We start from the raw sequence: 25,688 nt of genomic DNA, 5'->3' as shown, positions 1-25,688 counted from the left end.
ATAACTCAAAGTCAGCAAAAATGTTCTCTGCACTCTTTGGTTATTATTTGCACCCATTATGGAGATCACATGTTTAAATAAATGGCTAACACAATGTATTAACACACACTTTAACATTTTAATCGTATCAGCGAGCAGAATGAGAACCAATTTATTGTCCTAAATGCAATATGGAATAGTGCAACATTCATTATTTATCCCTCGTCATCATTCAAATTTAGCAACACCATGCTCATATACAATGCCTTCAGATTTGTAATGAAAACATACATTTGGTTAAGTATTTGGAGCACTTACAATTGAGTGAAACTGTAAGTGTTACGATTATGTACACGTTTAATGGATAGCTTAGAATTTCGTTGTAGCTTACGGGAAGCACAGCTGGGGGTCTTGCTTGTGAATAAGTGTGGTCAAAACATGCATTCAGAACCGACCGTCACATTTTCTATAAAGGTAAATTCCACATCATAGTAAATGATACCCTAGTGGGATAAATAAGTAAGTGCTTGGAAACATTACCCATGTACTATAAAGTACTGGTACATTCAAATACAACCAGACATTACCCATGTACTACAAGTACTGGTACATTCAAATACAACCACACATTTGTGTTAGCATGCCACTTCGCCCATCTATAGAACATTGCAAAACACAACATTTCCCAAGACCACTTAGTATTTAGTCCCTTAATAATCTCAAGATTATTGTCAAGTGTCAGTGCTCGTCTGTCATTTTTCATTGGACAGTATTCTTATGCAACAGGAACGTTCGGTTCAATATACAGCAAGATGCAATGTGAATAATCATAAACAAAACTAGACAAATACACGTATGCTCATTTGGTCAAGAATAAACTATGTTGGGCTTTCAATGGAATCATTAGCTGCACATTTATCTATGTGAAAGTTCAATGTTTGCGGTGTGGTAATCTCATACCCAGTATTACTACTATGTTATAGCATAACTTCTGGGGGGAGACGAGATGAAAGGCCCCATTCACCCAGATGTGAGCTAGTCTGGCGTCCGACCTAAGACGTTCATCTAAAGTCGGATTTGGCAGACTGTCTGGAAACATTCTAACACGTGGATACTACAGTCCTGATAAAAATTTAAGAGCGCTATTAACAGATATATACAACGGGACGTGAACCAATCGGCGGGCTCAGATGCGGCGTCTGGAGTTCAACGCCGGCCTCAAAGCGGTGGGGATGAGGTTCTTCCCTCCAAAGCTTTTCAAATTAAAAGTCAAGTGCAAAACAAAAAGGTGGTTTAATTGTTAGTTGGTGAGTGTGGGTTCTCTCTGAGTGGGGAGGTTTCCCCGGGGTGGATCGGTCACACGGAGCGCGTCTCCCACTCTATCTTCTCCTCGGACTGGGACGACTCCGGCTCCTGGTGGCTGACGCTGGGCCGGACCGTCACCAGGGGACCGCCGCCGTGGATGGAGTGGAGGAAGTTCCACGTCTCCTCCGAGATCTGCCCCGAGTCGGCTCCTGAAGGGGCGAGTAGGATTAAAACACAGGCTTACACAAACCCCCGAGGCACCAGCCCGGCTTTGATTATCCCATGACAAAAAAAAGGGACAGGCACCAGACAGGTTAATACAAGAATACAATACAAAAGCACATCGTTGGAGCTTTCACAAACAAAGAAAAGCATTCATCAAAGACCAAGAATCACAATTATTTTTCAAACATACTGTAGTACGAATTCAGATTGAGTCCACATTATGAGTTAGGAAAACAATAACTTAAACCGTACCTTGTTTAAGCGTCAGATGGCCATTCTTGTTCATTGCAATCTTGGAGTTGTCGATTTGCCCTGGTGGATCTTCAGAAGAATAAAGAAGACAAAAACACATTTGCCATCAGTGTCAGTGAGTGCGGCTCCACTATCTTGATCAATGGTAAACAACTGAAGGACCAAAAGAGAATACTTGATAAAAGCTCTCAAAGATTAATATTCATGGCGAGAGAATAAGCGATTTTGGGAATATGCAAGCATGCAAACCTGACATGGGTGAATTAAGCATGCTCATTGAAGATTAATTCACATGAGCTCGTTGGATTTTCTTTCATGGGATTGGGTAGAATTTGCAATTTGGTAACTAATTAGATTATGAATGCAACATGAATTTTTTTTATCCAAATGTATCCTCATGCATGGAATAGAGCTACACAGTATATGGTTAACAAGATAAGTAGGAAGTGTCCGAGTATATATATTGACATCTACTTTCAAAAGGATATAAAAAAAAAAATCTATATCCAAACAAGGAGGGCCAGTTAAAGGGGTAATACATTGCCATTCTGGACAACCAATCAGGGTAAAGAAGGGGCGGAGCTTGCCATGCCCCCGGTCCACTTACCATTGTCCTTTCCTTTGACAAAGCCCTCCCACTCTCGGAACCACTGCATGCTGATGCAGTATATGACCACTGGAGACTCCTCCTCCTGGAAGGCCTTGTTCAGCTGGAGAGAGCGACAGCAGGAGGACGGGGGAGGAGGGGAGGAGAGAGAATGAAAAACAAGGGAGGGACATGAAGTGTGAGGGCAAAAAGGATTGAGAGGAGGACGGCATATGGGGGCTCTTATTGATTATATGCACTTTGAGTTCCAATTCCTCCCTTTCTCTCCCCCCTCCCCCTCCCTCCCTCCCTCTCCCCCCTCACTCCCTTTCTCTCCCCCCCTCCTCTCCCCCCCCTCCCTCCCTCCCTCCCCCCTCCTCCCTCATGTTAGGAGGGCATCTGGTGGACAGAGTCCGTCTCCCTGCATTAATGACGAACCTCTCATCGAACACACACCTCTCCCCTCGGCCCCCCTGAGGGGGCGAGGGAATGAAGTCACGTTAGTCATTAACAAAAATTAACAAAGGGTTCGGTAATGACTAGTTTGCTATTCATTATGGCACCTTATAATAAAGTGTTACCTTATTAAGTTCCTTATGTTCTGATTTATCCACCAAAAAAAAGAGCAATAAATCCTTCTTTAGTATGACCAACACAACATTGGAAGCAGTCAACATGTAAACGGCTCTTCCCTTTAGGCCAGGCCGATGTGTTGAGATGAATTGATATCACAACATCTTTATTTAACAATGGAATTGTAAAAGAAAAATAAACCTTAGCGATCTCCAGTCAGTAACGGTAACCAATCACACCCTTTGCGATTTTGCAAGTCGCGTTCTATGACGTTGCGATTTCGATTTGAATTCGATGAACCGTGCAGCCCTAGTCCACGTCCACACGCGACCCGTCGACCGCCCGCAGCGGGCAGCGAACAGCGGCCCGCCGGACGTACCCGCACAAACATGTCCCGCTCCGTCCTGCGGCGCTTCTCGAGCCTCTCGATCTCCGTCTGGCAGGTGTGGCAGACGTACAGGTGGTTGACGGCAGGCCCTCCTCCGTACCTGGGGGGGGGGGGGGGGGGGGGGGGGGTGGCAGCGGTCTCATTACCCACTGCAGCATCGGCTCCAAACATCGGGTCAAGACAACAATCGGTATCGGTCATCGACTAAGGCTGATGAAGAATAAAACTCGATATCGGAGGAACCCTACTCTCTACGTGTGCACTGGCGGGCTACCTGCTGTACAGGTGGTCCCACACGTTCTGCGGCAGCATCACCACCAGGTCGTCGATGCACGTGGCCTTGTTGGGGGGCACCCCTGGAGGACGCAAAAAGAAAATAGAAAAAAAGATGAATCCAGGAGTACGCATGCACACACACACGAAACGTGAACCACCGGGATCCTGATCTGAACGCCGTATGAGCTCGAGGAGCTCGAGGCCCTCGATGGGATTCGCTAAAAGCCAAGCTCAGACGTCCAATCGGAGCCGGTATGAACACTTAGACGTTGAGTCGTCTCCCAGGCAGTGTTAACGCCTGCTAAACACTGCTGGGGCTGCCACAGAGATGGATACCATTCGAATTTGCTTTCCCATGCCAAGTTCCGTTAAAATAAACAAATAATAATGAAATAATAAATATATATATAAAATAATAGAAATATATAGTAAAAAATAAATAGCATCATCTCAGTATCTAATCTCTTCCCGCCATCCAGCAGTTTAAAGAGTCATTCAGAGGGAAGGGAATTAAAGAAAAGCCTTTGAAGCCGGCCCAGTACTACTGGGAATAGGGCACAGCCTTCCTTCAACTCAAATCCTTTGCAAGGATCAAAGACAAAGCAGGGTGGGGGGGAGGGAGGGGGTGGCTGGAGGGGGGGGGTATGGGGTTGCTTGGCAGCACTGGCATTTTGGGGGGAGGACGTGATTGTTGGGGAAGAGGGATAGAGATAGGGGAGATACGTTGAGGGGGGGGGGGGGTGACATGACAAATGGCTTTTTGTGAAGGGCATCTTGATGCCTGCTGTAATCACCCCCGTGCGAGCACAGGAAGTCGGTGTTGGAGATGGGCCCGGGCTCTGCGAAGGTCCTGAACTTGTTGAGCCACTGGCGGGACACGTAGAACTGCATCAGGCTGGGCTCCATCATGTTCATCAGCGCCGTCACCCGGCGCCGCTCCTTCACAGCCTCCTCGCTGCTCTTCCTGCGCGGGACGGGACGCACACACACAATGAGGCGTCAGGACGGGCGCACACACACAATGAGGCGTCAGGATGGGCGCACGCACACACACAATGAGGCGTCAGGATGGGCGCACGCACACAATGAGGCGTCAGGACGGGCGCACGCACACACACACAATGAGGCGTCAGGACGGGCGCACACACACAATGAGGCGTCAGGACGGGCGCACGCACGCACGCACACACACACACACACACACACACACACACACACACACACACACACACACACACACACACACACACACACACACACACACACACACACACACACACACACACACACACACACACACACACACACACACACACAGGCGTCCGCGGCACCGTGCACGTAAAGACCGTTCAGAGCGTAGCACGGAGAAGTCGCAGCCGAGTTCAATCCGATTCATGAGGTCGGTTGTGAACCGCAGGGGCTCGCTAATGCACAATCACTCTCCGTCTGCGGCAGAGCCGACAGCTCGGGTCGGCCGGAACAACGCTCACTTGTAGAAGAGCACGTAGGCCTCGGCGTTCTGCACGCAGGACTCGGAGACCTCCGTCACGCTCTGGTCGTCAAACTCGTACCACAGGTTGTTGAGGTCGTTCCGGCAGTACGCGATGTAGTGGCCGCCTGGGACAAGGAGAAGAGGGGGTCAGGAACGACCCCCCTGCACTGACGTGGGTCACACGGACAAACGCTCAGATTACGGGAGGGGCCGGGCCGCCTGACCGCCTCCCGTCGTGTGTGTCTGTGTGCGCGTGCGTGCGTGTGTGTGTCGCCGTGCCGACTCACTGCTGGCGGTGCCGTGGTGACAGATGACGGACAGCAGGTCGTACGAGGTGGTCTGCGCGGCGCTGTCCTTGCCCAGGAAGGGCTGCAGGTCCAGGCCGTCCAGGGGGAAGGACACGTGGGTGCCGATCTTGGTGGAGAACATCAGCTCGTGCCGGAAGCGCTTCAGGTGGATGCAGAGGATCTGTGGCGGCAGGAGCCGATCGCGAGAGGAGGGAGGCGTCGAGGAGAACGGTGAAACGATGTGAAACAGTGAAATGACCCGCTGTGGGTTTTTTGTTGCAGCAACAAAACATAAAAAAAAAAAAAGAATGACTCTAGAGGCTTTGCATACCTCGGGCAAACTCTGTACTTTGCAGAATTTGACTCCGTTTCGTAACCTAAATAAGGACAAGAAAAAAGGAAACGGGTTCAGAGAAATGTTAAGAGTGGGTGTTCGAGATTCAGTTTCATTGTTTTTCAACCGTGATCGTTTAATTTGTGCTGGAAAAACACTCACTTCTTGCACTTTTCACAGCTGTACATGTTGTCCCCTAAAATACACAGAAACAAAGAGTCAAGTGTCTAATATAAGGTGACACTTTATTAATCCCCAGAGGAACAAGAGGAAGGAAAACTAAGCTGCTACGACCACCGGCTGTCTGGGACGGGCAGCGGCAGCCATATGGTACTCCCGCTGTCAAACAACTAAAACCCATCATCTACGACGGTATTCATGAACACAAACCTCCGCTTTCTTACCTTTTAGTTCATCCCTGGCAAAGAAGGCTGCGAGACAATCCTGTAGCGTGACTACTGGACCCCAGAACCAGCTAGAGCAGAATAAAAAGCCAATAAGTACTGAGAACTCAACCCTCCAGAGCTGAATAATTGGTAAATTGGTTCCAATAAGAAAAAGTGGAGGTTTCCTGGTCAAGACACAGTGGAAGTGCTTTCTTTGGGAGTGAATAAGCAGGCTAGCCCGGGCCTTCATCTCACTACTCTGACATTATGTTTAATCTCTTTAAGCTCCATTTAGGCAGACGAAGGGCAGGTAACGGACTTTTTCCGAAAGTGGTGTCAAAGTAGGGTAAGAAGGTAACCCATGGGTGGGAGTACGCATTATGATATGCATTTAATTACAGACAACATGGAATTAGAATGGACATTCTGAACCGTAAGCTTAATTAAACACTTTTACTATTCACCCATTCAGCAAAATGCACCAACAACATATTTAATTGTAGAAAGAAAGGTTGTCACATTGTTCCCGTGCCATGACCCATGTGTTACTGGGGTACTACTTGGCTTTGAATCATTCTACATCATTTTAAAGTGTACCATACCCTCAGCGTACACACATTTCCATCGGGTCCTTTATAATTAACGAGCCCCCACTGAGCACGATGAGCTGCACTCGTGTTCAGCAGCTCGCAATGATGGGTGATGTCAACTACAACAACAGCAGCAAGAACAACGACTACAACAACAACAACAACAACAACAACGACGACGACGACGACAAAAACAACGACGGCGATAACGACGACGACGACAATTACAACAACAACAACAACAACAACAACAACAACAACAGCAACAAGGGCCCCAGTGGAGGCAGGTACCTCTTGATGTATTCCATGACGAAGGAGATCCAGCCTTGGGGTGCGTAGGCCTCCCCACAGGAGCCCGCCTTGACCAGAGACGTCTGGTGGGTGGACGAGTGCAGCTTGGCCAGGTCCTCCTTCCCCGGGATGGGCAGGGAGATGTCCTGGAAGTTCTCCAGGGTCACAGACACCTGCCGTGCGTGCAGAACGACAAGAAGTTAGGAGAACAAGATCAGCCATGATGTTCTGTTTCCATTAACACAGAGCCATGTTCCCTTCAATTGATAACCGTGTAGTTTTCAATGTCAATATAAAAGTATGTAATATTATTATGCATATTATTACTAATACTACAATATATACATCTTAGTATTTTCATGTAGCCCTTCAAATGACTATATAAAATAATCTAACTAGAATTATCCAATTTGATCTAATTTATTCATATATTCATTCCACTCAAATCCAATCGTTGCCGTGCAGAATTCCCTGCGTTACCATGGTCAATAATACATGTACATTGCCTGGACCCATTACGGCTACACGTCGAGTTCCCCCGCCCACCAGGCCATGTAGGCGTCCATCTATTATGACCGGAGGCTACGCCCGGGCGTGACCAGAGGCGTCACCTCTTCTGGAGGTCACGATGCGACGCCAAGCTCTTACCCGGTCGCAGGTGAGGCACTGCACCGCGCTGACGATGGTGCCGTCGAAGATGTCCGTCACCACGCTGCGATACTTCTTCTGGCGCTTGTTCTTCGGGGGGTTGAAGGAAGTGACCGCTGGTGGGAAGGCAACGACGACAGACATTCAGGGACAGTCGTTGGAACGGCTCCGTAGCTGTCTTTACTGGATGTTTTTATTTTATTTGAGTGTAATTGTTTTGTTGTTGACCTACATGTGTAAATTATGCCGCGTGGCTCACTGACACATTTACATTGAAGTGCAAATTTTAATGTTAATGGGGGTGTACTTTTCTTGAAAAATAAATCTTAACTACACTAGTGCAGTGCCCGTTCCAAAAGCGTATGAAACTGGCCCCTTGCTTGACCTCTGGTATGACAGCTTTCTGAAGGAGCGCTCATCCACACAACTTCACACTCAACACTGCACTTCCTTCGCTCCTCTGAGAAACACCCACTAAGTGTGAAGTCTTCCGGCTGAACGGTTGTCGAGATAATCAAATGACAGACACACAGAGAGTACCTTGATTTTAGTTAGATGGAATATAAAAATGATAAAATCACCCATATCTTTGAAGTGCGCAATCAAACAGGACTTCCATAACTATATTACTGTGGCATTGGTGGAATTGACTGCCAAGTCAAGTAAATGGTTAGGGATTTGCTATGCCTCGCAACCAATTGGCGCCAATCAGAAATTCCATGCAATATTCCCTGGTTCACCAGAGATGGCGCTATCCCCTTTGTTCGATTTATAAAACATGGTTACTCTTTAACTTCTTCAGGAAATGCTTCTGAAGGCTCTCATGGCCCACTTTGCATACTTTAACTGGTGCCTGGTACCTACCTTTCTTGTGAGCAGAGTTGAGGTTGGGCCAAACGGAGGAGGCTTTCGGCGGGCTGCTGGAGAGTTTGGGATGGTGTCCTTCCATGGGGACGGGAGACTGTGGCCGGGTGGTGCTGGACACCTGGATGTCCTGGAAGGACTCTGCAGCAGGGAGGAGCGAACGGGTCGTACTTGAGCTTCAAGATCAAGACCATCCCGCGTATGAAGACCTCCAAAACGGCTCGGCCAACGGTGAAGCACACAACCCATCGGACCGCTAGCTCACCTGTGTTGTTGCCTTGGACCTTGAGCGCCCCCTGGCTGCAGATGAAGGACGTGTTCTCGTTGGTGGTGGCGGCGGCGGCGGTGTCGATGTCCTTGTCCAGGTCGGCGCCCATGTCCCCGCCCCCGCTGACCCCGGAGCGGTACGCGTCGTTGATCATGTTCTTCTCCTTCTGCCACGAGCGGTTGGCCGTGACCTCGTCCCGCTCGGGGACCAGCATCTCCGCCTCGTTGGCGTTGTCGTCCGCCGCCGGCCGGTCCGCCGTGGACACGCCCACCACGCCGCCGCCGCCGCCGCCCTGTGCCTCGCAGTCGGCCCGTTCGCTGCTGCCGCAGGACTCGCACGACTGGAAGTCGTTCTCCGATTGGCTGCGGTTGTCGTCCTCGGGGCCGTCGTCCCCGGCGACGCCGTTGGATTGGTCGTCGCCGGGCTCCGTCTGGGTCTCCTTCAGCTCCTCGTGGAGCTGGTCCATCAGGCAGCGCAGGAACTCCTGCGAGTCCTGGACGCACGCGAGGGGAAACAGAACCACGGCCGCTCAAAAACTCATTTGTGGTTTCAAATTGCTCGGAAAAGTAAAGAAAACGATTTGGCTCATCTTTCACAAAGCAATCATCTCCCAAAGCAAAAGAGTCCCGGCGAACGACTGTAGAATGCAACATCAGGATGGTTTTACATAATGAAACCCGGTCTTCCAAGCTTGAGAGAGTCAATTCTCTTCCAGAACCTCGAGTGTATTCGTCTTTCACACTAATCTTTGCAGCAGTTCAATCTGACAACGCATGACGAGTTAACAGACTGCGCTTAGCGAAATGGAACCGGGCCAAACCAGGAGTACTATCAAGGCTTTCATAAAACAGCTTTTGAATTGTTTTGCTTTCGTGTGTGTATGTGCATTCGTGCGTGCGTGCGTGCCTCAGTGGCTTTGCAGTTGCACAAATAATTATCTTTCAGACGAATCCTCTTATCGGGACTGACTCAATCTTAAACTAAAGAATAGTTGGATAAAAGATAACAAAGTGCATACCGGCTGGCTTCTTCTTCTCATACTAGTAATAAACATTGTACATGCAATACAAATAGAGCAGACAGAAGTATTGAAAGTGCCAATGCCTAACATCACTGGCAACTGGAGAGAAACCTGGTCAAACCTCTGCATATCAAACAGACCCCACGTTACGAGCCACACAAGTGATGGCCACCTTGCCCTTTCCTTTGTGCCTGTACTGCACCCACCTGCTGGGAGTACCCTCTGAACATGGGGTTGATGGACTTGATCCCTTGGAACAGATTGGTCGGGACCACATAGGAAGGCCTGCAACACAGCAACGGCAAAACTCTGAGCACAGATGGCGCAGCCAAGCGTTTCACACAGAGCGTCTCCGTGCCAAAAGTGAAGAAGGGCCAGATTACTAGACACTGATAAAGGCAGCATCATGTCAGCGCTGCACAAGCCCTTTGTTTATCCACTTGTCAAGAGTGAAAGATATCGATGCAATAAGAGAGAGCAAGTGCGAGAGAGAGAGAGATAGAGATAGGGACTGACCTGTTCTTGTGCCAGAGGTCTGACACTAGTTTCTGGTAGCTTTTGCACAGCGCAGGCTTCTTGTCAGTCCTCACTAGCCCACCACATTCAAGGAAGAACTGTGTCAACGGCGGACTGTGCCAAACAGAAGATCAAGAGAAAGGGTTCATATGTGGCCACGAAGCATTCGTTAGTTACAGGTTTCTGTTCTCAGAAAACGCTGCAGGGTTCATGTCCATGACAGAGGAACGTCACCTTAATCCAGCGAATATTCATTAATTTTTATTTTACGACAAAGCAAAATTGCCATCACGTTGCACGAATGAGATCAGGAACACTGAGTTTCAGATTGTGTTCCACTGCGTGAGTCGTCGTTATCGAAAAGGAATCAGGTAAAAGAAGGATCTAAATGGAATACAAATCGCAGAGCCTCACAAGCTGTCGAATGGGACAAAACTGGGCACCGAGTGCACGCACGCACGCGCACACACACACACACACACACACACACACACACACACACACACACACACACACACACACACACACACACACACACACACACACACACACACACACACACACACACACACACACACACACACACACACCCCAACCGCAGACATCAGAATGCAGAAGCTCCGGAAAAATGGTCTCTTGTGACTTTGTTTCCACGGTATCCTATTTTTAGTCTGTTTTGAATTTCATAAGAGCCAATTCTGGCACAGATCCCGTTCCTGTTTTAATCTTCTATTCAGGCTGTGCAATACACACCTGCCTTTACAAACCTTTTACCGAGGCTCAACAGGTCCCTGCACATATGTTCAGTGGATGCCCTGGGTCCCTCCCGGCAAGAACAAATAAAATAAATGCACGATCAAAAACGTGCTGGCTGGGAGAGGCCCGGCCGTGAAGGAGATGAAACAGACGGCCCAGGAAGAAAGAGTTGGCTGGTTCATTAGTAACTGAAGATCCTACAGGGAGACACATTTAAACGGACCAACACAGCCCAGCTCCAATGCTGCACTGCGGATACTCCCAGTGGGGCAACATTTGAAGTGAACCCGACGGTGGCCATTTTTTCCAGTGGTAAAGCAGAAAGCGCTACAACGCAGGCTGAACTAATAAGAAATTCAAAAGGGAATCCAGAATCCATGATTGAAATAGTGTGGTAGTAGATTCAAGGGTTGAAGAGAGGCAAGAGTTATATGGAGGGAAAATAGCAATCATAATAAGAGAACTTATCAAGCGGTCTCACCAGTTGGACAGGGCTTGGAGAGCGGCGTTCATGTAGCAGGTGTTGCCAATGTTCTTCAACCCGGTCAAACCTAAAAAAAGGAGCGAGGAAGAAAAAGAAAAGTCAATCCTCTTAAATCCAAACGCTAGATGGATGCACACAAGGGCTGCATGGTCCTTTTGCAGCCATGACTCAACACACTCGACCGAATGAAAGCATAATGGAAAAACCCTAAAGTGCAATATGAAATCAAATCTTCATTATTGCACTGTAGGAGCATAGTCCACCATCTTTCCTAAAGCCTCACCTTTTCTTGAATTTTAAATCACTAATGCTACAACTGAAACACAGCACCCAGATTGAGAACAACAAACCCTCTACGACTGCTCACAAAAAGCAAGTTGATGTTAGGGCTGCTCGATTATGGAAAAAAATCATAATCACGATTATTTTTGTCAATATTGAAATCATGACTATTCAAACAATTATTTTTTTGAGTTTGAAAACATGATGTACTTATTCAGCATGTCTCTCCCAAAAAAAAGACTGTAACTGAGAACTTTGAATTATTCGCCTTAAAAAACAATACAGAAAAATTGTTAAAAAGAAAATGAAAATGTTAAAATCTAAAAAATACAGATATGTATCCGGCTGTTCTTTCTATAAAAAATGTAGTGAAAAGAAAATGATTTAAAAAACTCGAAAACTCGATTATGTTACTTTTGTGATCGTTTGACGCTAAAATCGAAATGGCGATCAGAATATCGATGAATCGCCCAGCCCTAGTTGATGTGTAGTCAGACTGTACTCGTGTGGTGGCGACCACGACAGTGTCACTAATCAGTGTTCACCAGCGCGGGGGTCCGCTGCGGCCCTCACCTCTGGTCCGTTGCTCGTCGTCCTCCTCCGTCTCCATGTCCAGGTCGTCACCGGCGCCGTTAGGGGAGGGCAGCCGCAGGGAGGCGGGGCTTCCAGGGGCCCGACCGCCATTCTCCTGCACGCACACACACACACACACACACACACACACACACACACACACACACACACACACACACACACACACACACACACACACACACACACACACACACACACACACACACACACACACACCTCGGTCAGAAGATGTGGACGTAGATATGGTAATATCCACATGCTATGTAATGCAAGTGTAGATGTTATCTTCATCTGACACTGACTTAGGGACAGACTGCTGTTAACAACCAACAGAAATAATTATGGCCGTTTCCACAGCGTTATAAGAGTTATATAACTGCACTACGACAAAACACACAACAGAAAAACAACCTCTCATAAATACTGATGGATGACGAGGAATCCGACGCTCAGAGTAAGAACTGTGCACGGTGTTGCTCCTCACTGTGCAATGAGCCAGCACAGTTGGCTCATCAAAATAACGATCCGCAGCCCGTGTTTACGCTTGATTAAAAAGGCTATAGTGGATTTTCAATTATAGATATTACCTTGATGCGTTTTTTATTATTTCCTTTTATCTTATCAATTTTCAACACTGGACGCTAAAATTCTTTCAGAACTCAGCTCTGAACGAAACAAAACATCAGTGACTATCTCTTATTAAAGATTATTAAATATATATATATATATATATTTTTTTTAATAGCTCAAGCATTTAAGCCCTCCTTGGCAGCCACGGAGAAACCTCCCCTAGGACAGAGGTATGCAGCGTGGAGGCGGGCGGCGTGAGAGGCGGGTTCCTTACCGGAGTGGCGCCCTGGGGGGATGGGAGGGTCCTGCCGTCAGCCAGGGGGGACCCGGGGCCCAGCTTGCGCTCCAGGAACACCTCCTTGCTGCAGGCGTAGCACCACACTCGCAGCGTGGTCAGGTTCACCGTCAGGTTGTGGCGCGTCTCCTGCACACCGGACAAACGCTTTAGCAACGTGCTGCTTAGGACCAACCACACCGTGGGATCTGATTTCATGGAAATGTGTTTCAGTGACATCCATGCGGCTCACTTTAGTCGGTTTAGAGGGGGTCGTCAGGGGAGATGAAAGAGAAACGCCTTTAGGAACCGGGATGGGATTTTCGGTGGCGCGGCAGTCGACAGTAATTACTGGGTTTGACTCCCAGCCAAAAAGTTCTGGTTTTGAGCCCAAATGTCCTAATCCTACCTTTAAGCCTCCACAAGCAAGATGCCAAATCCCATACCTGCTCCTCAATTACACGTCTTCTGCACTCCACTTTATGTTTATTATTTCAAATGTGCCTTAAATCCACCTTTGGCTTGACGGCCTATCTAGCAACATTTGCATGTGTGGAGCCCATTACTGCCTATTCAAAGCATAGTGGTTTTCCTCTAGTCAAATAACCTGCCAATGCATCGATTGACCGCAACCCGACAGCGTGTCACCCGGGTTCAGACTCTGGTGCCTCAAATGACAGAAGGAGACGGGTGGGGTGGTGGGGGTAGCACAAGTGCTGAACCTGGTCTTTCTGCTGTCCCACTGGGGGTCCAGACAGACAGACAGACACACTGACCCACAGATGGACAGACGGGCAGGCCAGAAAGGGAGCAGTGGAAGATTGTGGAAGCAGCATGACATGCATTATTCAACAGCGTCTGCATTGTTGGCAACTCACTCTGCCAGGCCGAGATGAGGAGAGGAGCTGGGCGGAGCAAGCTCTGCCCACTCCCCCCCCCCCCCCCCCTCACCCCATCTCCTTGTTTCAATCATTAATGAATGAGCTGTAAGCTGCAGCTAATGTTAACTTCTTCCCTCTTTGGGTTTTGCCTAACCGCAACCTGTAAGAAACGGAGCCCAAGTCTGTTTGAGCATGTATGCCTAACAACAAATGCAACATAAATGATGAAAGCTGCTGCCTCATGCTTTGTGGTTGTCTCTTCAAGCATGGGGATGTACAAAACGCAATGCTCAGCGTTTGCAGATGGCTAATCACAGGCCACTCCGAATGCGACTGAACAGTGTAGCGTTGCTCTCAGGCAGTGACCTACCCTCACAAGAGGAGAGATTAAATGCTCCATTAGACTAACAAGGGTATCACCGTCTGAGCTAAGCCCAAGGTTCTTCATCATTACAGTAGTCCAGAGAGTCAGTAATTAAATGCTGCACAAAAGTAAATCTGGCATCGCGTCTTTTAGAAGATGAGACAGATTGCGTGTTTTCACCCTGTGCTCACAGACTGCTCCTGATTGGAGGACTCAATGAACAGCACTAAGAAGCTCTTGAATATCAGCCAAGGATATTACGAGTCATTTGGGAGTTCATAACTTGTGTTGCTGTAAGGATATGGGCTCTCGCACAGCAGCAGGTTAACTGGGCAGATACGGCTGGGATCACTTATCAATGAGGCTTTATTCCTCTTCTTTTTAAGATGGATGGTTTGTTTTGTTTTTTTGCAGCCGACCCGCGGATCACGTTAGTTCTGAACCGAGGGGGGTGATCCATTGCACCACCAGCAACTTGGCAGTTCAAAAGAAGTCACAACATTTCCAACTCGAGGCCGCGTAGGCCTTCACACCCCACGTGTGTGGAGAAGAAAGCCAGAACGAGCACCACAACACACGCACGGGCCCCGCAGAGAGCTGTGCAGCACACACCGGCACTGGGCTGCGGTAGAGAAACGCAACGTCGACTTTTCGTGAAACGAGTTGCACAACATTTTTAAAGGTGTAACCCCGAGGAGGGAAAGATGGCCAGGCTACTCTGTGAAGAAAACAGGCTCCGAGCCATGTGTTAGAGAGCAGAGAATGAGGAGGAGGGTGTGGAATACTGTGTCAATGTGCTAGCACGTCCTCCTGGAGGAGCTCCCTGGGGAGACAGAATTCATTATGGATGATCCAAGGCCGGCCAATTCTGCCAAGAACCCCCAAATCCAACATTTGAACTGCTCAAACTAAATGCGCGTGTGTGTGTGTGTGTGTGTGTGTGTGTGTGTGTGTGTGTGTGTGTGTGTGTGTGTGTGTGTGTGTGTGTGTGTGTGTGTGTGTGTGTGTGTGTGTGTGTGTGTGTGTGTGTGTGTGTGTGTTGCCTGAACCACTAGTATCTCTCTAATGGCAGAGCAGAGTCCTAAAATGATGGATATAATGCTGGAGGGTCCCTCTTGTGAACTCACGAGAATTGTAATGTTCCCTTGTTTTAAATCGTATGTGGAACATCTCATGCTATAGACAAAACACTACTACGACGAACAGTTGAGTTCTTCTGCGGCCAGTAGATAAGTGGCCTTTGGCCCATCTTATCATCCCACAGCAGCACATCAACAACTTTGGCTGGGCGATTAATTGAATTTCGATCTTGATTTTCGATTATATTCACTAATATAATCGAGTTTTCGATATTTATAATTTTTTTCTATTAAATCTTTTATAGAGAGTGCAGCTGGAACAGCTGGATACATATCGGTACATTATTTTAGATTTGAACATTTTCTTTTGGACCATTTTGTGTATTTTTTTAAGGCAACATTTCCTCAGTTACTAAGTGTTTTTGGGAGAGACATGCTGAATAAATACATTATGTTTTCAAACTCAAAAATAATAGTTTGAATGATCGTGATTTCAATACTGACCAAAATAATCGTGATTATGATTTTTTCCATAATCGAGCAGCCCTATCAACAACAACATGTCTGAGTCCGGGAGGTCTTACCTGGGAGTGGACTGTGCTGTGGTCGGCGTGCGACTCCCCACATCCGACATACACACAGCCGTTCTGCAGACGAAGCACCAGGGCACACAGACAGAGAGAGGGGCTGTTAGAGAACACTTCACCACACTGTCAGCTCGCAAAACCAACGACAGCACTGTGGTATGAAATATTTGACCACACTGATGACTTGTCTTTCAGCTCAACAAAATACAAATAATAAATCGAAAATAGATAGTGTGACTTACCTCCAGACACGCCCAGAGATTTGGTCCACCAACTTTGCAGTCTTGACACTGGCCCTAAAGAGATAAAACATTAGGATAAGGAAGGATCAAATTCCACAATTCCGTATTCCTTAAGTACAACAAGCTCCAATGGGCCGAATGGACATCAAGTAGCAGCAAACAGTGTGTATTTGTTTGTGTGTGCGTGTGCGTTCTACAGAAGCGGAACCATGAGGTATAGCCACAGAAAGGCGACTCACATGGGACTTCTGAATGAGTTCCTCCTTGGTGATCTCCCCGACGCACTCCAGATGGGGGCAGTCTCCCTGTGCAGGTGGCATGGCTCACCGATCACCCTGGAGACAACACCAGAGACACGATCAGAGGGCGTCGGTGAGGAGGACAAAGAGGCACAGAGGGAGGCTGAAGAAAAATGGCTCAATTGTTGGTACAAGCTCGCGGGGAGCAAAGTTTGAGATGCACCGACCATGTGATAATCTTCATTGAATTGAATCCCAAATGAAAATGTAGAAAGATGATAAAAGAACCAAGTAAAAAATATATGATAAAGTGTAGAAACTTTAATGGATAGTTTCAGCAATACCAATCCCCTTTGCTATCCTTAATGCACAGTTACACAGGCATGCATATCGGAAAGCCATGGCTTGCACTTGACTTCACTGGAATTTTTATCAGCCAACACGGGTTGCAACGAGGAAAATGAAGAACATAGCTGACTAGTGTGAGCCCCTTTTACATGTGGTGTCAACAACAGGAACTACATCCTGTACTCAAATCCGACAGGCTGAAGCCTGAGATGGGAGATAGACTTCAAAACAACTGTGTCACTGTGTTGCAGTCCCCGGAAGAACATTGCACTATAGTTAAGACATTGTAAAAAAAAAAAGAAAACACAACGTCAGCAGGAAAGACTTGCTGAGACACAATATGACTTGGGGCTAATATTCCATTTCTCATCGCTGTCAAAGGGGGAAATCTAAAAATAAATGCTGGCGATGGAAATCTGTCGTTTATATCAGATGTTCCCAAGCATTTTGGTTAAACAAATATTCAGCACCCCTTAACCAGGGAATATATATACACAAGTAACCACCACAAATACTACAGAAAGTACACACCAACTGCCGTACACACTCAAGGTTGATTATTTTAACTTTTATTTAATATCATCAAATGACCCTCAAAAGATGACTCGCTAAACCACCTCCAGGGCGGGGAACCAAAGACCCCCAGCCGTGCACGCACCAGGTTCTTACAGTGAATGGAGCAGAGTGGAGGACTCTGTCAGCGGTAGAAGACCCAGCTCATAAAGACAAAAGCTGAGATGCAGAGATGAGAGGAGCCAATAGATGTGTGAGGAGGACGAGTATTGCGCCAGAAGAGGTATGGCTACCAGGAAGAGACACAGCAGCCATCCTTGGGGAGTTGAGTCATGACTCATCATGTGGGCCCTGTTTTCAGTGAGCATCACACCGGGGGACCAAAGCAGATGTGTTGCTATGGAGAATAGGGGCTGGCTGTTGGAGGTGTGTGAGGAGGATAAGCAGGCGAGGGCAGGGACACAACGCAATGCAGAGATTAGGGGGGTGATAATATTTCGTGCCACGAAATATCGCAACATTAAAAGGTGACGAAATGCGTTGTTGAGGCGAAAAAATGGTCCGCAATAACATTTGTTTTATTTTTCATACTTTATCTATGGACATACAATTTGCAATTAATAGACTGAGAACAACCATCTACCATGTAACTGTAACAGATCTTGTTTACAATTTCCTAAGCCCCCCAGCCATGGCAACGCAGGCCTTGAGCCTGATCCCATCTCTCCACTGTTCCTGGAGAGCAAACATCACTGACTTAGCTGAAGTCGGGTTCAGGGGAAGGCCGAATGCTGTATAGGCTGTATAGCGTCTGGATTCATTTCATTATAGAGGAAACACATTATTGGATGTCGATTGTTGGCAATCCTCATAAGTTCCGAAAAGCAATTGAAAGACTTTAGTGTACTATTTTACTACGAGCAATAACGTGAGCGATAACGTGAGGGATAACAAGGTCAGCTTGGGACACAAAATGACAGCGGGATCAGCACAGGCTCCATTACAGCCAGGTCAAGTCCAGTCTTGCAGAAATCGATAAGCCTGCCTGTCCTGTTGGGTCATCTGCGTCTATTGCACAATCCTCTCACTTGTCAACTAGTTACATAGTACATTACGTCTCTATTGCACTTCAGAGCTGTAGATAAACACGGCTATTGGAGTAATCTCATCCTCAAGGCACTGAGAAATAAAGCAAAACAAAAGGCATATCTGTATGAAGACCCCCCCCCCCCCCCACACACACACACACACACACACCAAGGCTTTGGGCTATAGACAATTAACCAACAACAGTCTGACTCAGCTACAAGTGTTGAATTATGTTTCAACCAAATATGTCGTTCCAATATGCTACACATATGGCTGAGGCTTAAACATTAAAGACAAGCAAACCCATTAACCAAGAGAGGTCAATGGCTATAACACATCATTTCCTTGAAGGAGACCTTCCTTCACTCTATTGAGCTTTGACACTCAACGCCTAGGGATATATTTATTCTCGTGTCCCAATGGCACTGTAGGACCAGCTTTGGGAAGAACAGAATCATTTTCCTTTACATACTTTAACAAAGCAGGGTTACGGTAATACTTCGGCAATTGTGGCAACTTGTAAGGACACCTAATGCAGGAGACGACAGCGCATGTTCACAGTACCTCGTCACTAGGCTAACATCGGTTGCTAGCGGATGCCAGCCAAACACTGACATGTATCGTCACGTTGGTACCCGATAGCAATTGAATTCGACAGCTAGCACATTGGGTAGTACTCATACTGCCTGTGCAACTCACACGAGTGATAAAGATGAACACACATTGCCTTTTGGAGTTGTAACTGCTACCCGTAACGAGCTGTCAGAGAGACGTCACGGACTAGCCCTGGTCAATGTCGACCGCTGCCTGTGTTAGCCCATGGCTAGCGGTTTCCAGTGATCGGCCATCTAGCCATGGCAATATAAACAAGACTACGTATCTGCTGGGAATAACAAAGGGGTGAACTTGTTTATCCCACTACAATTGCCCTACCTCTACGAGCTACTTTCAGCTAGCCCTTGCTGGCGTTATCAGCCATAACGTGAGGTATTAGCTTGATATAACCGTGCATAGCATGGATTAGTGACTGCGATATAACGACCAGCAGTTGTTGCTACTACATCCGCAAAACTTGGTTATCACCGCATCCCTTACCTGCAGATATGTGAGCGATTGCTGAATTTGATTGGGGTTGATATGATTGTCCAAATGTGCCAAGACAAGCCTAAAGATGCATGTTGTAAAGAGCGACCATTCACGTCTACCGTTCGCTCTGCTGGACTTCCAGGTGACGCTCGTATTGACTCCGCCCCTTTCCGGTCTGTGACAGAAAATGTACATGTGCTGCTCGCCGGCCGATTTATTACTTCGTATTTCCTTTATTTTAACATTTAATATTTTTTTAAAAATCACTATAAATCAAAAAGGAGTCTTTTATAATATACTGTAACATATGCTTTAAAATCAGTAGTCATTTAGGTTTGAGTTTTTCTTTAATTTGCTGTCTTTTAAATAAGTTTATTGCTAGGATATATTTAGGATATTCACAACCACTAACAACCTAACCCAGGGGTCTCCAACTCGCGGCCCGGGGGGATGATATTTTGTGGGCCCCTACTTGACATCAAAGTTTAGTGTTAGTGCGGACCGCGCGTTGTACTCAAACGCACATTTTTGCTGAGTAGCTTGCCACGCTTTTTTATCACTTGTGATAGGGTGACCAGATGTCTTGGTTTTGCCGGGACAGTCCCAATTTTGAGTTGCGTGTCCTGAGTCCCGACCAAAGCCAAAGGACGCTAAAATGTGCCGGGCGGTTTCCACACCAACCTCTATAAAATGTCCCCTGTTGTCAGCGATTACATAGCCAACGTGATCTAATTTTAGCCCGATCATTAACTTATAGATGGGTGAGTTGTTCTCCTTTTTTGTGGAATACTTGATGGGGCCCAGCCTGACCCAGACACGCCCAGCGGCCCCCAGGTTAGTTGAGACCCCTGACCTAACCCAGCACATCCTATCTTGCTTGCCGCAATGATCCACCCCAAATAAATGCCGTACTCCAGAATGTCTCCACAGCAGGGGCGATTCTAGGTTCTGACTTTTGGGGCCCCTATGAAGCCAGTAGGGTATATGAAGTAGCCTATATAACGAAAGGGGTGATCTGCATTCTGCTGTATTTTAGGGTGATCTGGTGGGGATCCTATATGTATTCTGGTGCGGGGTAAATCTATCTATTTATCCATCAATCCAACACGTTGTATATTTTTGAAGGGTGTGCTGGTTTATTTTCAGAAAAGCACAGACCTTTTGTAACAGTTTAACCTCGGTTAAACTCATAATGCCAATGAGTATTTCATCGCAGAGGAAAGGATTCAACGCATTTTGGCTAGTCTCTAGCTCTTAAAGAAGAAATAAATGGTTTATAACTTAACCTTTTCATCTGAGATATAGACAACACTGTGTTAAATGTAGTATTATGTCGTATTATATTATCCCTGATTTTTATTTTGACCTTTCCAATATTCTGTGGCCTTTTTTTTCTTACATAGTAACTATGCTGTTGCATGTCTAAGCCAATAGATGGCAGTGCGAGCGAAATAATGCAGTTCTGAACCACTAAGTGATGAAAGGAAAAAAAAACTTTGGATGAAGGAATAATCTAATTGATGTGAACTGTAATGACAGTTTTGAGGTATATTAAATTTCCTTTGGGTAATTTTCACTCAAAAATGAACATATTTCCCTTTTTTTGTATTAACACAGTTACTGAAACACATTGGTTTTCAAAGTAAACTATATGATAAATATGGAAAATGGATGCTAAAAATGTGAAGACAAAGTAAAATGAGAACTTCAAAACAAATATTTTTTTATTGATATCGGAATATTGTATACAGTGGTGCACTTTACACCACTGCATAATAATCTGTCACCATTTGGGGTACTTTTATTTTGAAAGAGGTAATGACAACACAACTGATCCCCTTTCAGTTTGGCTCTCCTGCGAGGGCTGATTTGACCGCGGCGCTCAGACGAGTGGGACTCTGGTGGGTATTCCCGAATCCGAAGTGTGTGGTTGTCTTAAAATGACCTGACAATTCACATCTATACAATGTCTGCATTCATATTGACATAATAACACAATATACATTTATCACAATTATTTAGACAGTGCTTTTCTGTTGGGCTGCCGTGCCCAATGTCCGTGCTAGCGACCATTGCTTAGCCTGCGGTGAGCTAACTGCTACTAAGGTTCTTATGGCTTCTGTCCAGTGTGTGCTACTAATCTCCATAATCTTGTCTTCTGTTGTGGCCAATTAACAATACTGATTGTTTAAAAAAAATTCTACAAAAGTGGTTGAAGTTGCCGAACGTTAAATGTTTGATTCATTATTGTACATTTACATTTCTCGTTACATTTTTTTTAAGTTTAAATTAATCATACTCTCCATAATCAGATAATTCGTTGTGATGGTCATTATTACGGCGACGAATTAGTCTAGGTGGACTGGTTGGGTTCAATATGTAAACAACATATTGCATTCCATAATGTTAATTTATTGGTGGATTTTCTTTCATTTGAAACTAGGAATTGCATTGCTTGTATTATTTCCATTGATAGCAATGTTTTTTTGGAATGTCAATGGTTATGTGATTAGGCACCACTTATGTGGGTACTTAAAGCAATATATATTTTACTTTTAAGTTGTGTCTGTATTCTTATATGGAGTAAACAAGCGGCCATTGGGCAAGTGACTGCTGTTCATAGCAGCTGGTTAGAAATAGGGCGATGATATACTTTAATCATTTCTTGTTCTGTCATAATTATTGATCATTTGTAATGTCATAAACGTCGCCGATGGCTTTTGGCTTGCTGTCCAAAACAAACTCGGGACAATGGTCTTTACTTGTTAGTACTTCTTTAGTCAGTAACAACACACATATATATCGGCCCTGCCTTTGGCCCATGCTGACGACTTCTTTAAGGTCTTCCATTGTGTATTCCACACTGCTGCTCTCATCGCAGAGCTAAAAGCCTCACCATGTAATTCCTTCTTCATCCGCAGCTCGAGTGCGTCGCAGAGCACGATGCTAGCGGGATAGTAGTTGTCATGGAGGCACGACCAGCACAATGACGCACAACACACTGTCCGAACCCCAGCTGTCGGTCCAGGGGGCGGCCCTTCGCATGGTGGACCTGCCCCTCTCCGTCTACAACTCCCTGGCCCAGGTGAGGGGAAGGAGGGCATCCGCTGAGCCCAAGGGCCGGGAAATGGGACCACGGTTTGGTAGTTGAAGTTAACATTTATCGATGAGTGAACAGTTGGGATTGCACAGGCAGCTTTTTGACCAGTGATAGTTCATTTTTCACCTAACAGTGTTGTCAGCATTATTGTAAAGTCACATGTTGCAGACGTGTTATTGGTGGAGTATTTGGGTTTAATTCAACACGCGCACACAAACTCCCTCACCCTTTCATCTCGGCCGCAGGTCCATCTGAGCACAGGCACCAAGAAGCTGGTGGCCGCCACAGCCCTAGGAGCTGTCTCCCTCCTCTTCCTCGCCCGCCACTTCCAGCGAAGGAAGCGCCACAAGAAGTCCCAGTCCCAGCAGTGGGAGCAGGCGAGCTTCCAGTTCCCTCCCCCCCTCCTGGCCGAGCAAGGTGAGGAGCTCCGTCCCGTCAGGCGCTCTCTGCCTTCTGCAACGCTGCGTCCTCCGCTCTGAGAGCGGCACCGCGGCTTGAGGAATGGGGACAGGCAGGGAGGTTGAAGACGTCGAGTCTCCTTTAGTTCGTCACACTCTTTCCCCCCCCAAATTGGTCTGTAGTTCATTACTGTAATACTACGATTACTATGTTGTATTGGTGAGAATTCTCTGCAGCTTTCCTTGTCCTCTCTTAGCTACCATTGATTTAGCTCTCTTAGTTAGCGTGTGAGTGAGCAGTTTCACAGGGCTGTGCAAAGCATGCTAGTCTATAAGTAGCAGGCTTCAGATAAGTGCTTTAGTTTAAAGCATCTAATCACATTAACAGGGGGTTACCCATGATAAGAGTCCTATGCAATAGGGCTGAACGATTTGGGGAAATAATCAAATTGTGATTATTTTGACCAATATTGCGATTGCGATTTAATGTGTGTTTTTTTTAATTTATTAAGTTCCTTATGTTCTGTATTATTCACTAAAACAATAAATCATTCTTTAGTATGACCAACACAACATTGGAAGCAGTCAACATGTAAACTGCTCTTTCCTTTAGGACAGGCCGATGTGTTGAGATTAATCGATATTATGACATCTTTATTTAACTATGGAATTGTAAAAGAAAAATAAATCTTACTGATCTCCAGTCAGTAACGGTAAACCCCCCCCAAAAAAATAGAGAAAAAAAACACAAAAAATAACATTTTCTTTTGTCATTTTTTTATCCAGCCTTTGCGATTTGCATATCGCGTTCTATTACATTGCGATTTCGATTCGAATTAGATTAATCGTTCAGCCCAGTATTGAAAGTGCGTGAGGGAAGATGTTCAACTGAGAAGGGCAGCGAGGTTATATGAATTTTCTTGTGTGTCTGGCATGTCATGGGACCTTTAACATCACTAACTATCTATCGATCTATACACTAATACAAATGAAAGCAACTCTAAAGGAACCACTAATAACTGTGTGCACTGTCTCTCCCCCTCTCCAGACTCCACCAGTCAGCAGATCACTCTCTCGCTCGGCTCCAAGAAGTGCAGTGGGCTTCTCCACCGAGAGCTCCACAGCAGACTGTCCGGCTCGCTGCAGAGCCTTGTCTCGGTGAGCGCCATCGGCACCTAGCCTGGCTCCGCCCGCCTAAGTACCTCCGCTCAATTTTCATTTCCCTTCGGTGCCACGTCTGGGTTTGCGTTATCTTCACGCGTTTTCTCCGTCAAAATACTGTGCGTCCAATCAGCGAACAGAGGGAGTGGCTGAGAACAATGACGTTAAAGTCAGCTCTCGTCGACGGACATCTTCACGCACGGTGTTTGGTTTGTTTGCTGCCTGCGCGCAACTTGATTCCCGGCCAAACGTTAGCGATTGGTTTTGGCAGATTCAGAGTGGCACTGGGCAGATCCAATAGTTTTAATCTTCAACAGACACCCGCCTTCAAGTGAAATAACGTTAGACAATTGAGTAGGTCCAGAGACCAGCTCTGTACAAATGAAATGAAGTACTAGAGTCTGGTAGGACCAGGCTAATCTGCACCCAAAACCCCCAGGAAGGACCTGGTCCTATACCACTCAGTCTCAGACATATTGGCTACCGTTCCCCAGCCATGTCCCTCTGGCTCACGCCTTCGACTACCTTCTGATAAGAGATCCGTGAGATCTACCCCATGTCGACTGAAGGCGACATGATCCTACTGGAGTGACGTTACGTTAACCCCTGAACTGCCCGCGCGCCCCTCTCACTCCCAGGTTAAAACCCATGACTCTGGCAGTAGCTGCACATGCGGCAATGAGTCCATCTGCTGGGACAGACCGGCCCAAGAGGACCTCTGCAACGTGGTCAGCATCCCCGTCACCACGCCGGAGAACCTCTACATCATGGGTAAGGAACGGCTCTAGGAAGAATCCTAACTAATGGGCCTTTGAGGGGAGACTAGTATTTTGCCACACAAATGGAGGTTGCACTATAGGCAAGTTAATGAAAACCTTAAGCACTAAAGAACTGCCGGTTGAAGATTCACTAGACGTTGTTGTCATTAAACCACGAGACACGTTTCACCCGGATGTAAGATGGTCCATCGTTCTAGCTTCATTCAGTTTGACCCAGTAGCATCCACGTTGATTCGCACAAAAGATATTTCTTCTGGGATCAATATTACACAGTTCAGCCCTTGTAGTTGTGGAGACACACTCTGTACCCTCCTGGGTGCGTGACATTCGCCGAGTGATGAAGACTTAAATACTAAGACGCAAAATGAAAAAAAATGGTCAAATGGATCTTCTGCACGGCGTGTCTCGCAGGTATGGAGCTGTTTGAGGAGGCGTTGAGGAGCTGGGAGCAGGCCCTCTCCTTCAGGAGCCGGCAGGCCGAGGACGAGGTGAGCTGTGGCTCCATCCAGACGGCCGCCGCCATGGCCGCGGCCCCCGCTACCGAGGACACAGTGGAGGTGAGAGGCTCCACATCCACACCC

The 25,688-nt window shown here is 46.7% G+C and overlaps 2 protein-coding genes across 2 annotated transcripts in view; one reads left to right on the top strand and one right to left on the bottom strand.

The window, feature by feature from the left end:
- Nucleotides 1–98: 98 nt before the first annotated feature.
- usp33 (ubiquitin specific peptidase 33) lies at nt 99–19,822 on the bottom strand. Its single transcript, XM_030364850.1, has 24 exons — nt 19,679–19,822; nt 16,634–16,729; nt 16,395–16,448; nt 16,150–16,212; nt 13,242–13,391; nt 12,377–12,491; nt 11,519–11,588; nt 10,282–10,395; nt 9,972–10,050; nt 8,742–9,237; nt 8,477–8,617; nt 7,613–7,728; nt 6,965–7,137; nt 6,102–6,172; nt 5,860–5,893; nt 5,695–5,740; nt 5,364–5,544; nt 5,075–5,201; nt 4,379–4,548; nt 3,583–3,664; nt 3,300–3,408; nt 2,369–2,471; nt 1,762–1,830; nt 99–1,493 (listed from the first exon to the last, which is right to left on the bottom strand). The coding sequence occupies exons 2-24, from the start codon at nt 16,712–16,714 to the stop codon at nt 1,336–1,338; spliced, it is 2,802 nt and encodes a 933-aa protein (XP_030220710.1). The 5' UTR covers nt 16,715–16,729; nt 19,679–19,822; the 3' UTR covers nt 99–1,335.
- Nucleotides 19,823–21,496: 1,674 nt separating this feature from the next.
- miga1 (mitoguardin 1) overlaps nt 21,497–25,688 on the top strand; it is a 13,592-nt gene continuing 9,400 nt past the window's right edge. Inside the window, exons 1-6 of the mRNA XM_030364878.1 lie at nt 21,497–21,570; nt 22,591–22,754; nt 23,015–23,186; nt 24,216–24,325; nt 24,967–25,099; nt 25,519–25,664. Coding sequence (XP_030220738.1) covers nt 22,656–22,754; nt 23,015–23,186; nt 24,216–24,325; nt 24,967–25,099; nt 25,519–25,664 — 660 coding nt within the window. The 5' untranslated portion in view covers nt 21,497–21,570; nt 22,591–22,655. The remainder of the gene's footprint in view (nt 21,571–22,590; nt 22,755–23,014; nt 23,187–24,215; nt 24,326–24,966; nt 25,100–25,518; nt 25,665–25,688) is intronic.

This window comes from Gadus morhua, chromosome 8 (assembly GCF_902167405.1).
Source record: "Gadus morhua chromosome 8, gadMor3.0, whole genome shotgun sequence".
NCBI classification, from domain to species: Eukaryota; Metazoa; Chordata; class Actinopteri; order Gadiformes; family Gadidae; genus Gadus; species Gadus morhua.
This window is presented reverse-complemented; position numbering and strand designations above follow the sequence as displayed.

Excerpts from the sequence above, each read along its gene's own strand:
- usp33 (XM_030364850.1), bottom strand. The coding sequence starts at position 16,714 with ATGCCACCTGCACAGGGAGACTGCCCCCATCTGGAGTGCGTCGGGGAG. Across the intron at positions 10,396-11,518 it reads CTCCAAGCCCTGTCCAACTG|TCCGCCGTTGACACAGTTCT; the intron begins GTGAGACCGCTT and ends TGTTTGGCACAG. Across the intron at positions 5,545-5,694 it reads AAGTACAGAGTTTGCCCGAG|ATCCTCTGCATCCACCTGAA; the intron begins GTATGCAAAGCC and ends CTGCCGCCACAG.